Source organism: Hyperolius riggenbachi, chromosome 9, assembly GCF_040937935.1.
Source record: "Hyperolius riggenbachi isolate aHypRig1 chromosome 9, aHypRig1.pri, whole genome shotgun sequence".
NCBI classification, from domain to species: Eukaryota; Metazoa; Chordata; class Amphibia; order Anura; family Hyperoliidae; genus Hyperolius; species Hyperolius riggenbachi.
In genome coordinates this window covers 38,701,290-38,717,259 of record NC_090654.1, presented here as the reverse complement: position 1 = coordinate 38,717,259, position 15,970 = coordinate 38,701,290, and the positions used below count along the sequence as shown (strand labels likewise).

The following is a 15,970-nucleotide window of genomic DNA, read 5'->3' as shown; positions in this document are numbered from 1 at the left end:
GGTGTATTTAAAAAGTGCACACGGGAGGAAAAAAAAAATTGAGAAAAAGCCAGCAGTGTAAATGAGCCCTTAAGGATGTGTACATATTGTAGAGGGGAAAATTGCCACTAAAAATTGATCAGCTGTATGTTGTAACACATGCAACTTTTTGGGACTTTGTTGTGCTGCAACTTATTTTTTTTACCGAAACGCAATGCATAAGGGCCCTTAATGTTACTTAAAATTCAGAGTACAAGCATAAAGCTACGTACACACATGACAACGATCGTTCGTTGTGAACGACGAACAAACTTTTTATTGACGAAAGAATGACCTAAGTAAAGTTTGCTTTTAAAGGTGTTACATCACGTAAAGCAACTATTCCGCTTGCGCATAAAAATGAAAAGTTCCATGAAGAAATAGCGCAATGTGCATGTCAAGCTTAGTATGAACGACTACTTTTGCAAACTATTGTTCATCGTTGGAAAAAAATCCGCCAAGCTCGATCATTTGTTTTAACGATCTAGCTTGTCCGTTGTTAGACTTAATGGTCGTTGGCTTTTTTTTTTCTTTAAGCTATTGTCGCTTGAAATGATCGGAACGATCGTTTCAAACGACTATAGTCTCGTGTATACGCACCTTAAGGCTGTAGACACACTATAAGCACTTTTGAGTACTTTCTGGTCATATGCACTTTCTAAATTTGCCGTGATTGCATAAGGTTTTAATGCAAGTGAATGGGAGCATTTTTTTTAAGCCCTTATGACCAGAAAGTGCTCAGAAAAGAGCTTCGTGTGGCTACAGCCTAACCTGATTTGCTTACCGATCCTCAATATATACAGTAATTTGTCATCCAGTGGCTTGTGTTCAGGGAGAGATGACCTGTGCTGCACTTTATACTTTCTGTGCTCAGGATTCAGGCCTTGCAGCGTTTGTGCTCAGCACACATCATCTATCATGTAATGTGCTGGGACATTTCACCTGAGGACAGAATAGTTTAACCCACTTCTCCTTCCATTTCATCACGGGCTGCCTGACCTGGTTTCCAGCAGCCAGAAGGGGAATGGTGCACTTTGGAGGGAAGCCACCACACTGGAGGTGAGATAAGAAAAACAAGAATCTTTTTGTTTTACTTTTTAATTTATTTACAGAACTTATTTCCAAAACAAACATATGTACAGCAAAAAAATAAAATAAGAAAACAAATTGTCAGATGTGCTAGTTAAAATATTTTTCTACAGTGATGTAGAATGGGTTCCCCCCCCCAATCTGCCCAATGTCCCATAGATGAAAATGTCCATAGACATACTAACCATGTATTAGGTGAAAAGTATCCTAGAAATGAGAAGAAGCCTCGTCCTCCAAGTGGAATGTGGACAACCTGCAAGGATCTTCAAGATTTCCCCAGAATCGTGTGACTTTCTAGTCTTGAGTCTCCACAACGTTAAACCTCCTTCCCAGCAGCCCAAACAGAGTTCAGACTAGAGGCGGCTTCATATTCATCTTTTCACCCTTCGAGAGTTCAAACAGATGCCCAATATTTTAACCTAGGCTTAGAAATGTGCTTGTTGCATCAGTGCAGGAACCAATAACTATTGAATATCTCAACGTTCAAGAAAAACTTGCCTTGATGTGGAATATAACCAAATGGCCAGTACTTGATGTCTGACCATGTACTGCCTGTTTACTTACCTGTAAAGATCTGAGTTACATTAACAACCATACCACATCTAATGCTATGTACACAAGCTGGCGGTTTATTGGCCAAACCAATAATCATTGTTTTGCATCCTCTGATGTCGTCCGCTTCCCCTTAACTCACTGCTATTCTAGTTCCAAATGCACTAATAAAGCATATTTGCTATTATAATCACTTAACCCAATACGGAAGTCAATATAAGGGATAGGGTTGGGATAAACGTAATACACAACAAGGGGAAAAAAAAAGTAACCCACCCCCTAATTAATAATTAACACCGCTCCCCCAAGGCCTGCCCCGAAAATAATGTTTTGTGAATGGATGTTCCCCAAAAATGTTAAAAAAATAAAACACACACATAAAAACTGTGGCAATAGGTCAGGGGTCAACCATCAAATCTGTGCTGGGTTTAGTTAGTCAATGGTAAATTTAACGGCCTTAGTGGTCTGATTCTTTCCAGCTTTTAGTTTCTAAAAGTGGTACAATGTTCCCTGTGGAAAGAATCATACCGCTAAGTATCGGCAGCCAGAGAGCCCTCGACTTTAAGCAGAGAGTGAACCCCAGTACAAGTAGCCAGAAAGTGCCCCCTTCCCTTCCCCCAGTATAGATAGGCAAAGAGGTCCCCAAAATATAGGTAGGCAGAGAATGCCCCCACCTTTCATAGGTAGCTGTTATAGGTAGCCAGAGAGCCCTCCCCACCAATCCCAGAGCAGTAAGCCAGAGAGTGCTCCCCCCCCCTCCCCCAGTATAGGTAGTAATGAAGTGAGTCCCCTTCCCATTCAGTGTAGGGTTCCAGAGACCTCCATCCCCTATGCAGAGGGTGCAGTGGAACCTGTAGATCACTCACACCCTGTAGACCCCCCCCCCCCACAAGCTGAGCTACCCACTACCACCACTTCCTATCCATTGTCAACCAGGGACCATACAGCAGGACCATGAGTGTCACCAAGACTGGCAGTAAAAGATAATTCCATCCCTTCTCTAATTCATAAAAAACTGCAAAGTATATGGCTCTAAGCCAACAGAGTTGCTCCGTCTACCCACTTTCATCAGCTTTCCCAAAGATGTCTCAACAATGGATCCCATTCTGTCCAACACTGTCACAATTGTTTTATAGACTGAGATGCCTCCTATTTCACCATAAGCTAAAAATGATGAGGTCACAACTAAGACTACACAGCATAATGATGTTGGAGGTCCATCACGTCACAGCAGCAGACAAGCCATGACTTGCTCTGAAGGTCTAAACCGAGTGAAAGAGGACTATTCATGAATTTCTATAAAAATTGACTTAGGAGAATCACAAGGTAATTTTTGCTATCGTCATAAAGTGCTAAGAAGTTACCAACAGGTTCTCATGAAATAGATAGCGTCCGGTTTATAGGATACTAAACACGTTGCGTGATGCTTGGCCAGCACTGCATTAGCCCAGTCATACCTGAAGAACTTCATCCATGAAGCTGTCCCAAAAAAAAACCATGTTTGAAGAGGCATAAGCGGGTTATCAACCACCGAGGAACATCGTGGGAACATACAGCTTAACAATGGATGACCATCGATGGGTGGTGGGTTTTGTGATTGTGCAGAGAAGCATGGCTGGAGATTGTCAATGCTAGACTGAGTCTCTGTCTTCTACATTTCTGAGTTTATTGAATTTGCTGCAAAAATGCCTCTTAAACGCCATTTAGGCTGGCTGAATGTCTGAGCATGGTGCAAAGTATACGGAAAGAACATGAAGTTGTTAACTTGTTACTCCTTTTACAACCTGACTTCACTGTAAACTGAAAAATATATCACAATGCATGATGAGTATATTTGGATCATTCGTCATGTCATGAGCTGGAAACTTTGTGACCTGCAAAGGTGAAATAGCACAGGGCAAGGTAAAAATTCTGAGCCAGCATACATTATCAAATCCCAAAGCAAGAATATGGTCATTTTTGGCATTGCCCAATTCAAATAATGACAGGGAGTTTCTAAGAGAGAGGGATGGGTAAAAAGAAGAGGGAAGGATGACACTGAGTGGAACTCAGAGTTGACCGAAGTCCAATAAAAGAACTGTGGCTTACAGTGAAGTTGAAAATATGCCACAGAGGTGTGGCCATAGATGTGGTCAGGAGGTCACAGGAGCTAGAGCAGAGGTTGGCTTAATGGATAGCACTCTTGCCTTGCAGTGCTGGGTCCCCAGTTCAAATCCCAGCCAGGGTACCGGCAGAGTTTGTATGTTCTCCCCGTGTCTGTTTGGTGTTCCTCCAGGCACTCTGGTTTACTCCCACATCCCTAAAACATACAGATACGTTAATTTGCTTCCCCCTAATAGATATGACTATTGTAGGGATTAGATTGTAGGCTCCTCTGAGGGACAGTTAGTGAAATTGCCATACTCTGTACAGCACTGTGGAAGAAGTCGGCAACATATAAATACTAAATAATAATAAAACCTGTTGTGATCATCATGCAATCACAACACTTAGTAGGCAGTGGTCTGACTTGATCTGATAGCCATCAAAGTAGACCAGGAGCTACAGAGCAGATCAGCAGATAAAGGCCTCAATTCACTAAGATGTCTTTAATAACTCTTCTAGAGTTGTTACCATGGTGATAAGGCATGTAGTATTCAGGAAACATTTTACCTCAGGCAAACCTAAAGTTAACTCTTCTGTCTTTAAGTTAACTCTCCAATCCTTAAAATAACTCCAGAGTTAAAGACAGGCTGTTAATTAACTGCATGTGAAAATAACTACAGAGGAGGTAAATTAACTACAGAGGAGGTAACTTAACTACAGAGGAGGTAACTTAACTACAGAGGAGGTAAATTAACTACAGAGGAGGTATTGTAAGGAATGAAGAGATAAGATAACCCTCTCACTGTGTGGAGGTAAGTTTTCTCTTGCCTTATTATCTCCAGCATGATCTTAGTGAATTGAGGCCATTGACTGGAAATCATACTAAGGAAAACAGACCCAACATTGATAATTTAGGAAGGAGATCGGATTGGAAGGTTTTAAAAAGTATTGACTTCTAGCATAGTGACTCATTTTGAACTCATTTCGTATACCAAAGTATTCCAGATACTCTCCCAGGTCAACATTCTACAGTTGGAGCCACTTTTTGGGGATTAGACGGAATGTTATTAAATTTGATCCTTTTCAGGTATGTAACAATATTTTTACAAAATAGGTGAAATGTTTGTAAAATCATTGAAGTCTGAAAGAAAATGGGCATAAAGATACATACTCTACATCAGGTACGTCAAACCGGTCCTATGAGGGCCGAGATCCTGACACATTTTTGATACAGCTCTAATGAATTGATGGGTCTGAATCAGGAAAGGCGTGGTCCATCAGGTAGAACACATTCCTCTCTTTCTCAGTCCATCCTAAACACTGACATGGATCTGGCCCTCCAGGCCTGGAGTTCGACGACACATGTGCTCTACATAATCTAAGAAAATCTAAGAGGACATTTTGGACTTCCACAATTCTGTGAAAGACCTCTTTGGAAGAATTGACAAGATAATTCATGAGGGTCAGGAGATCAAGACCAAAACCTGTTAGATTAACCATTCTAAAGGATAAAGATATTTCAGATTCACGTGTGCACTTATGCAGTGTAGAATGTTGATAAAACAGAACCCAATCAATTTTTGCAGTACATAATAGGGACCTATAGTCCTGTTATTTTTTTCAGGCAGGCCCCTAATATGAATGCAAAGGCAGTAATATTAGCATCAATGCATCGCAGTGCAAAAATCATAAGCATGATAAAATTGCAAAATGATTGAAAAGAAACTGTAAACAAACTCAAGTACTAAGAAAATTCCAGGAGGGAAATATTGTGGAACCTAGGAGGGATTAGGGAGAACTAGAGACCCAGGAGGCTACACGGGATAATGTGTTGGAGGAACACAAGAACATAGAGGAACCTTAAAGAGGCCTAGGATAACTGAAGCTCCTACTAGAATCATGGGAGAATTTGGAAACGTAGAGAAGTTGGGTGCCTAGAAAGTTAGATGGGCTCACAAACTGTAGGAGACACAGGAAAACTGAATATCCTAAAGAGTCAGGAGAATTTTTTACCTTGGGGTGACACAAAAGGTTTGCAATGAGGGCTTAACACTGGAGGCAATATGAAAAACTCAAGGCAGTCACAGAAAATGTTAGTGGGGAACTCTATGCCTAGTCAACACTGACTCCATCTTGGGTACTTCCTTAGTCACACATATACATCTTGGCACATTCTCAAACAGGATTATTGGACCTCAGAGTCTCTGTTATTTGAAAGGTGGTGATATACTGAGGAGTAGGACACACTTTTTACTAAAAGTTCCACTTATTTAGGATGAACCACTGATAAGGTTACAAGACAGACCTGCTGGTCCCAGATCCAGCCGACCTTCTCAGTGACCAGCCAAAGATTCTGAGTTTATTTTCCTTTCTTGATTATAAAGCTATGCTGGATGAGTAAGGCATGGTAACATCCAATCCACGAGAACAGCCTCAGGTCTGGTTTTTAACAACAATGCCAGACTTGGACATGTGCTTTGGCCAGGTCACAGCTATTAAGCGTGATGGACCCTAATAAAGTGTATTATCTACCTGGTAGAAGCAAACACAACAAACTACAGTTTTTGTTTCCCTTAGATTCCTCTTGCCCATAAACTGTATGGTTTAAAAGATGTTTGGCCTTTACATTGGTCCCTAGGAATAGTCATCCCTTTGTCGGGGAAACTCATTACATGTTTGATGGGAGTTTTGGTTTAGCAATGTCTAACTCAGGGCTAAAGGCTACTGATCCCTTCCGAGATGGTCCTGGTGCTCGGGCTGTGGACACAGGAGATTGTGGAGTGACAGAACCACTAACTGAAGGTCCTGACAAGGCGGGGGGCTCTGAAGGCACCGGCTGTGTGTAAGATGATGATGTGGGTGGTTTTACAAGTGTTATAGATACTGAAGGTGAGGATTTATTACTAAGGGAATCAGGAGAGTCAGAGGCTTGTGGAGAGGCTGCACTTTCCTGCTGCTGTGCTTTGTTAGGCAGTGAAGGCTGAGAGGCAGATAGGAGACGAACATCCTGTGACAGTCTCCGTATGGGCAGTCCTTGTATACTCCTGTACTTGACCAACTGCTGGGGAGAGCTGGCTGCTTGCTGCATGAGCAGAGAAATATGAGAGCCACTTGCTCTGGACAGACTATAGTGCAGAGTTCTGCCAGAAAGAGGTCCCACAGCTGGTTGAGAGCTTGCATGCCCCATTGCCTGCTGCAAGACAGAGGTGGAGGCTGAAGTCCCTCGAGAGCGGGATAGTTGCACTTGTGAAGTCATTACTGGTTTTGCCAACGAAGAAGGCTCCACTCTTTGTATCTGGCTTAGCCGCAAGGGAGGAACGGCAACACCCTGCTTCTGGAGGCAACTTGGAGAAGATGGGGAGATGCCAACTGGAGTCTGCAGATGGGACTGTGCACCAGAAGGAGAACTTGCAGAAGATAGTCGAGACACACCAATATTGGGCTGAGACCTACGCGCTTGCCGGCTCGCAAAGGCTGTCTCTGGTAGGGATGATGGTGGTAGGAAGACATGGGAGTGAAGATTCTGCTGATGAGTGAGAGCGATGGCCACATTGGTGGTGGCTGCAGCAGTCTGTAAAGGTGCATGAACAAGGGGCTCCCAGATGAGAGTCTTATTGTGACTAGGATCCCGCATGGTCCCCAGTGCCTGCAAATCCTGAATGTTATGCGCCATGTCCCGATCATGTTTCACAATCTGCTGAATGATCTCATTGTTCACCGAGCCTGTGCTGTTTTCTGCCCGTTTACGAAGAAGGATGGAGTTCTTCTTACCTGGGGAGGAGACGGACACAAGGAGAGGAACATGATGTTCAGGGGGTGGCAAGGGTGGGTGGACAATACATCAAAGGATGGAGCACAGGAGAAGAGGTATTAGATGGACAACATAGATGATGGAGCAAGAAAGAAGCTGAACAATGCAGACGGCATCAGGACATAAACAGAATAAAAGGGAAATCAGAAGAACCTTAACATGAATGACAAAAACTAGCAGAAATTGAGGAGAAAATAAGAATCAGAAGGTCCAGAATGAATCAGAACTCCAGGTCTAATTTCCCCTCATGCGCAATTAGTGGTTGCCTGGTTTCGGCAACCCACACTTGTGAGTATAAACTTGCTACTATTATCATCTCTATTGTTATCATCAATAATACACTATAGGGGGCTCTCGATTGTCCTTTTTCATTGTTTTACATATATTCAGGGAAAGTTAGCTCTGCATTAAAGCCATTAAAAAATATTTTTGGATAGAGTAGAACGAGCTTATAAAACCTTTTAGGCTTCTGTGTCTCCAGGTGGAATATTTACCCTCAATTACTGACCTTGGGACATCCTAGATTCCAGCATGAAATCTACTGGGAATTATCCTGCTGCTACTCCCTGCCAGGCTAAAATGCCCCTCCTTCCCCCACTCCACCCCCTCCCCGTGGCCATGCTCAGTGTTTTAAAGTCTCACTTCTCCACCGTCACCTTGAGGGCTGGTACTGTGTGACTTGGCACATGTTGTGACGTCACATGTGCCACTGTCACGTGGTACAGGCGCCTGTGGTGACGGCACACACTGGAGGACCCAGGAGTTGTGCCGGCAGAGAAGAGAGACTTTAAAACCCAGAGCGTGGAAGGTATCTCAGTTGTTGTGGAGAGGTCGATTGGGCCGCAATATCGAGTTATGCATGGTCACCCTTACTCTCACCTGTGGAATGGGTCATAGGCAAACTACAGTCAGGAAGGACATATCTGCAACCTTTAATAGTGGAAACACTAGGCTATATCTATCGAAACCAGTGCAAGGAAAACTGGAGCAGTACTGGTGCAAAAACGGTCCACCTCTGCACCAGTTTGCACCACATTTCCTCCAATTCTCCTTGCACTGTTTTTCATAAATTGGCTATACAGTGTTGCAGGATTACTACTATTTGGCAGGTAACTGATAATTGCCTCCCCGTGTAGCTAGCATTTTTGTTGGAGTTCTGTTTCATATTTAGGAGGAATATTCATTTGAGGCTAGAGGTGCGTACACATGCACTACTGTACGGAATGACGGGCGGGCTTTCTGCTGACAGTAGAGCGTGTGTACAGTCTGTCGGCGGACTGATAAGGCTGTTTCTGAACGATTCGTGATACTTCACTAGCGGCTGCTACTATGTCAATTAATATGTTAATTGTCATCAGTGCAGCTTAATGAATCATGAATAATAAATTGTTACCAAGTGCAGCTTAATGAGTCACGCCCTATGTCCTTGAGTCCCATTCTTCAGCCAGGGTGTGGAGGTTGATGTCAAAGTTGTGTCTATGAGGGGTAATGGGATAGGTAAGTGGTGTAAAGGAAATTAAAAAGTGGTGGGGGTAAAAGATGTTGGATAAGTGGTGAGTATGAAGAGATGAGGGGTAAAAGTTGAGTGTGGATGATAAGGAATAAGAGTTGACTATGAGAGATGAGAAAGAAGACAAGATTGTGGAAGATGAGAGGTAAGCAGACAGTGTGGATGATGATGGCAAAGCATTGATTTTGGAAGATAATGGGAAAGCAACAAGTGTGAAGGATGCTGGGAATAAGGCTGACGGTAAAGCAATGAATGTGGAACAAGTTTAAACGGTGCCTGTGGAGCATGATGGGAAAGTTGTGGTTGTGGAGGATGATAAATGAGGGCATATCACATGAGCGACAGAGTCAATAGCAACCTGTGTGTGGAGGATGACGGATAAGCAGCGAATGCAGAGAACCCCATATCGGTATTGATGCTAATGGGGTGGAAGCAGCTATGGAGAATGTCTAAGCGGCGTTTTAGGAGGAAGAGGTCAAGTGGTGTATGTGGAGGACGAAGCAAATAATTGTGTAGGATAACAGTAAAGCTATGAGAGTAGAGGATGTGGAGCAAAGAATGACCCTGAATGATGATGGCATAGTGCTGAATGTTGAGGGTGATGGGAGGTAAGTATGGAGAAAGAGACTTATTTGACAAGTGTGGAGGACACCCAGAAAGTTGAGGTAAATGGTGAACATGGAGGTTAGGGTGAAAGCAGCGAGTATGAAGGCTGAGGGTTAGGGGTAAGTTGTGAATGTCAAAGATGATGGGGAAGTGTTGGCTACACAAACTCAGGATACCAGAGACTTGCACGGTGCACCCTAGTTTCTATGTATTAGTTATGGTGTCTCATGGACTCTGCCATGAGTGGACAGATCCAATAAATTTCTCTGCCTCTGACACCCACCAATCCTGTCCAGGCGATCCATGGCCACTGTCTCAAACGCCCGCCTCATCATTGGATATTCTTCCAGGACCTCGTTGAAGTTGTCCACAGACAGTGAGTAGAGGCGGCAGTAGGTGTCAGCACGTACACTAGCTGTCCGGCGACCACGCGTCAGTAGGCAGATCTCTACAAGAAAGAAACTGGCTTTAGCTGCTTGGTCACATCAAGAGTAAGCACAGTGGGGTTGAATACTTATATTTTTATCTAGTAAATGTAAAATACTATTTACTGTATATTATCTATACTACCACAGGATCGGATGGCCAGTTTCAAGAAACAGGCAAGAAACTAAGCTCAATTAGTAATTCCGTGTCTGGGCAAGCTTCCTCTGCCCACATTCTAAGTAAATTAAACCAGACAGGACTCCATCTTGTACACTTAAATGTTCTACAGTAACCCTCTAGCTATCATGGTGTACAAAGTGAGTGTTATGGCAGCTCTCGGAACTTAAAGTAGACCCAAATTAAAAATACAAGATTTCAGAAATAAAATCTATTTTCTAAATTATAATAATAAATAGCAGCCTTTTTTCAGCTGCATGATGACAAATATAAAATATTTTACATTTATTGGAGAAACCCCTCCCTTCCTTTCATATTGCCGGGAAATAATCCGGCAAACTGGTGGAGTAGATGGTGTCCAGCAAAGGAGGAATTGCTAATGGCTGCCACCTGTATAACCCTAGTTATGCAAAGAGAAGGGTGAAAAGCATGCACTGAAATGCTCATAGGCTTGAAGGAGTGTTTATTTATCTTTGTATGTGTCAGAGTGGTGCAACTAAATATTTTGAATTAAAAAAATGTTTGGTTTGGGTCCGCTTTAAAATATAAAGCAGTAAAATATAATGGAACAATATGGCCCAAAATGGGCATCACTGTCAAGAAGTGTCTAAAAAATAAAGCAAATCAGCCAATCGGATTCTGAACTGAAGAATTAAAGTAAGATGGGAAGCTAGGAGTAGGAGAACTAAAAGCTTCTCTATACCTACTCTGTCCACCTTGCAACGTACCTCCAAAGTAGGAGCCATCAGAAAGCTTGGTCTCCTTGCTACCCCTGGTAAGGATGCTGACCACTCCATGCTGGATAAAATACATCTTCTTCCCCACAGTGCCCTCACGGATGATGTAGTCGGCAGGCTGGAACACCTCAAAGCGGAGCTTGGTTAACATGGCCGTAACAAAGTTGGGATCAGCGTTAGCGAATAGTGGCATATTGGCAACAAGGTTTCGGCAGTTGAAGTTGACAATCTCCTTTATAACAGAGAAAGAAGGTAGTCAGTAAAACAGGTGGATTAAAGGGAGCCTGCCACTTCTTACACCGAAATACACCAACCCTTGCTGTACACATTGATATGGTTACTCTAGATCATAGAGGTTATTAATAACTTAATGTCAGCTGCTACTACCCAGATACACTATATTGTCAAAAGTATTGGATGTCTGCCTTTACAAACACCTGAACGTCAATGATCCCATTCTTTCCCAATAGGCTTGAATGTGAAGTTGGCCCACCATTTGCACAAGTTCAGCTCCACTCTAATTCATTCTAAAGAAGTTCTTTTGGGTTTAGGTCAGGGCTCTGTGTAGTCAAGTTACTCCACAACATACTCGCCCATCCATGTCTTTATGGAACCAGCTTTTGGTACTGGTCTCGTTGGAACAGAAAGGGCCATTCCCAAACTGTTCCCACAAGTTAGGAGCAATGAATTGTCCTAAATGTCTTGGTATCCTGAAGGTTATAGAGTCTCTTTCACTAGAACTACTCCTACCCCAACCCCTTAAAAAACACACACAAAATAATTCTACTCCACCAAACTTTACAGTTGGCACAATGTAGGCAGGCAAGTACTGTTCTCCAGGCATATGCCAAACCTAGACTTTTCCATTGGATTGCCAGACAGAGAACTGTGATTCGCCATTGCAGAGAAGGCGTCACTACTGCTATAAGGTCTAGTGGCGATGTGCATTACACCAATGCCTCCGAACACTGTATTGCACATGGTGATGTAAAGCTTGCATGCAATTGCTCGACCATGGTAGGTAAACCATTCTGTGATGCTTGAATGCACTGTTCTTGCGCTAATCTCAAGGCCATACAATGTTTTGGAGATCTGTAGCTGCAGACTCTGCAGAAAGTTAGCGACTTCTGCACACTACAGCTCACTATGCAGTGATATAGCTCTGTGGTTGTTACATGGATTACCACTTCGTGGCTGAGTTGTTTTTGTTCCCTATTGCCTCCACTTTGTTATAATCGCCGGGACAAGGTCCTCCAGCACACAAGGCTGCAACACCAAAGTGCGCCCCTCCATCCCACCCACACACTGATTGCTATTAGAGTAAGAGGTGCCCCAGGGCCCCCAACCCCCCCCCCCCCTCCCCAACATCTTAATCTGTAGTTATTTGACTTGCAGTCCCTGCCATGTATCCCCCTTTTTTATTTCTCTCTGCTTCGAATACAATCAGGGAATTATAGCTGAGTGAGTTGTACTCCCTCTTCTACACTGCGCCGTGAGGCTGGAGCCTCTCACACCTTTGCGTCGGCCCACCCCTGGTTATAATACCACTAATAGCGGACTGTGAAATATTTAGTGGTGAAGAAATTTCATGAAATTTCAAAGTACACCAAAGTCCCCATTATCAGGAACTCGGGCATCCGTAAGTCTCAACTAACCGCCATGCCCAAGTGGATAACGGTGACTGTTGTTTGGGGGAGGGGGTTGGGGGAGAATGGGAGCGGGTTTGCTGGTCACAAAATACTCACCGAGCCTCCAGCGACGTTCTATAACTCCCAGCGGCTTTCCAGCATCTGTGCACAGATTTCGGTTGTGTCACATGACCTGACGCCGGTCAGGTGACACACCAGGAACCAAACATGGAGGATGCTGGAAAGCCGCCAGAAGCCCGCTATGCTAGGAGCTACAGGATGTCACTGGAGGCTCGGTGAGCATTTTAGGGAGGAGATTTGTGCAGGATGCTCAAGCAACCGGCAAGCAAATGTATCGGGCATTAGGCAGTCCCCGCCGATGCCAGAAACTAGGGACTTTGCTGTAGTTTGCATGCCTAGTCACTTGATTTTGTTCACCTACATTCAATTAGAGGGGCATTCCAATACTTTTGGCAATGAAATATAATTTTTTACATAAGTAATTTGTTCATCATGTCATTCCTGAAATGGCAAACCAACCTAATACTGAACCCTAATTTTCAAGGTCCCATAACTTCATTCTGCAGCGTTTTCAGTGTCTGATTCAGGCCGGGCTGTCCAACTTCCGTCCTTGAAGGCCCTATCCATGGCAGTGGTTAGGGTGGACTGAGAAATGGAGAAATGTGTTGTACTTCATGAACCACACCTTTCCTGATTCACTCCGATCAATTAATTTTAACCTGTGCCAAAAATGTGGGAGGACCTCAGCCCTTGAGGACTGGTGTTGGACAGGCCTGGCCTTAGCTAAGCATGTGACTCTCCTCAGAGCTCCAGCTATAAGTTTTTATGACAACAATTTACTATTAGTTTTCCTTAAAATGGACCTGAACTCACAACTTCTTCTCTGGTCTAAACGTTACTTAAAGTGAATGTGTAGCACTTTAAAAATAAAAAAGTCAGATACTCACCTAAGGAGAGGGAAGGCTCTGTCCTAATGAGCCTTCCCTCTCCTCTCCCGATGCCCGGCCCCGCGCAGGATCCCTCGTAGCAGTATTGGACCAGTTCGGTCAAATACTGCCACTTCCACCACCGAAGGGAGGTTTCAGAAGCCTTCGGGAGCACTCGGGCTCCCGAAGACGAGCCGCTCCATACTACGCATGCGCGAACGCCCTCTATGACGCACTCGTGCGTGCGTAGAATGGGGAGGCCTGTCTTCGGAAGCTCGAGTGCTCCCGAAGACCTCCAAAGTCCCTGCGGCGGCGGACGCGAACGGGGGAGCCAGCGCAGCACCGAGGGGACCCGGGAGAGGGAAGGCTCATTAGGACTGAGCCTTCCCTCTCCTTAGGTGAGTATCTGACTTTTTTATTTTTAAAGGGGTACCCATTGGCTTTAACAGCATTATAACCTTTCTTTGTTACAACTTACAGAACTTCCACAGAGATGCTGCAGTGTGGTTACTTCGGCAGAGAGCTGACAGCTCAAATTACACTGGCACATTACTTGCAGATAAGGGAGAATTGGACAGGCGGTTCTCTATAAACACACGCAGGGTGGATTTCTCTGTGTTCTCCTCCTCTTCTGTGCAAGAGTTCAGGTCCACTTTAACAGGGCGTAAAGTGTGTGTGCAAAGCTGGACCGGAGAAGATAAACACATAGGGCTGTGCATTGTAGGCACTGGCACTACGCTTACCTCCCTTTGCTTCCTCCAAGACAGCATCTCCTACATGTCATTTCCCAGGATGCCTGGTATTGTGTTGCACCAGCGCCGCATCACTCACCCACTGTCAGCAGATTAGCGATGGGATCACCAGCCACATATGAAGTCCTGTTTCCTCCTGACTACAGCGGCGCCTCATGTGACCCAGAAGCACATAACAGGTCACATGAGGCACCGCTGTAGCCATGGATACAGGTTGCTGGCGGGCTGATGTAGATCCCATCGCTGGAATGCTGATAGCAAGTGAGTGAAGCGGCGCCGTGCATCTAGTTGTTGCCGGCATGAAGCACGTGGTTCACATTGCTTCATGGAAGAACTGCCCCTGTGCTTTAAGCATTAATATCAAAACCAGGTCCAGATTAGAAATGTCAGGCAAGTGATTGTGAGGGACCCTGAGCACACAACTAAGAAGAAGAAGTAACAGAAACATGCTTGCCACAGTTTGCAATAGCCACACGCAGTTTCAATTATTCAAGTATGGAAACTGTTCATTATGAAGATGAGACCTTTTATTTGGCAAGTCAGTACTTACTTCTTTGAGAGGTTCACTAAGCTCCCCAAGGATGTTCTCCTCATCAAACATCTTGCCCTGGTAACGGTGCTCGTAGTATTCATGAATTCTTTGCCGTGTATCCGGAGGCAATTTATGGAAGGACATGTATTGCTCCACTTGCTTGTACTGTGAAATACATGGAATAGACATGGCTGTAGAGATTATTGGCCAAACTCCACTCCACCCTTATCATTCCCATTATCCCACCTACCTTCTCCTGATACTGTCTGCGAGAGGAGTCCAGGGACTGGATGAGGGCTGTAGCATGGCCAATAAACATGGCATAGCAGGTGGCTCCCACAATCATGCTCAGCATGGTGAGCCAGACATCGGTCATCCCCTCTGGAGCCTGCTGACCGTAGCCGATGCACAGCATGTGGCTCATGGCCTTGAAGATCGCATGGGAGTATTGCTTACCCCAGGACTCGTTCTAGTGGAGGAGAGACAAAGAGTCAGTAACGGGAAAAGCCATGATGGAAGAGGAAAGGGCAGTCATTCCCGGATGCAGGAGGTGAAAGTGTCAGTTCTGAAGTTACAGCCTTATGAAGAAAGTTATTCATAAATGACTGTACTGTAAGCGGCTCTTCTTCAAACATATGAGTAGTAAGGTTGAAATCATACTAAGTACGGGCAAGACCTGAGTACGAAGAAAACGTTTACATGCCATGCTTTTCATATGTTGCTAAAATACTACCAAAAAGTTGTCGTCATCCACAACATCCTCAAACTAATCTCTCTTACTTGTTCAAGCGGACCTGAACTCTTGCACAGCACACAATGAAAAGTCTTTATTCCACAAAAAGTTTCTGAAGAAATTCACTTCTCTGTGTTTGTTTGGAAATATTAACATGGCTAATATGTTCTTACCAGCAGCTGTGAATAGACTGCAGGAGAGCTCTGCCTAGGCAGCTCTCCATATAGTAAACCACAGGTGTCAAACTCAAATCCAGGGACAGACTGCCTTCCCATCCAAAGGAGCACACCAGTCACAGTATCTGTAGTTGAAACAATGTCACTTTAAGCTGGGGTGCAGCAACAACCCATGTGGCTGATAAAACACA

At 44.2% G+C, this 15,970-nt stretch overlaps 1 protein-coding gene across 1 annotated transcript in view; it reads right to left on the bottom strand.

The window, feature by feature from the left end:
* Positions 1 to 2,556: 2,556 nt before the first annotated feature.
* The window catches only part of HCN3 (hyperpolarization activated cyclic nucleotide gated potassium channel 3), a 70,837-nt gene continuing 57,423 nt past the window's right edge, over positions 2,557 to 15,970 (bottom strand). The window contains exons 4-8 of the mRNA XM_068252553.1: positions 15,121 to 15,339; positions 14,889 to 15,035; positions 11,003 to 11,243; positions 9,955 to 10,119; positions 2,557 to 7,515 (exon numbers count right to left, since the gene is read on the bottom strand). Coding sequence (XP_068108654.1) covers positions 6,413 to 7,515; positions 9,955 to 10,119; positions 11,003 to 11,243; positions 14,889 to 15,035; positions 15,121 to 15,339 — 1,875 coding nt within the window. The 3' untranslated portion in view covers positions 2,557 to 6,412. The remainder of the gene's footprint in view (positions 7,516 to 9,954; positions 10,120 to 11,002; positions 11,244 to 14,888; positions 15,036 to 15,120; positions 15,340 to 15,970) is intronic.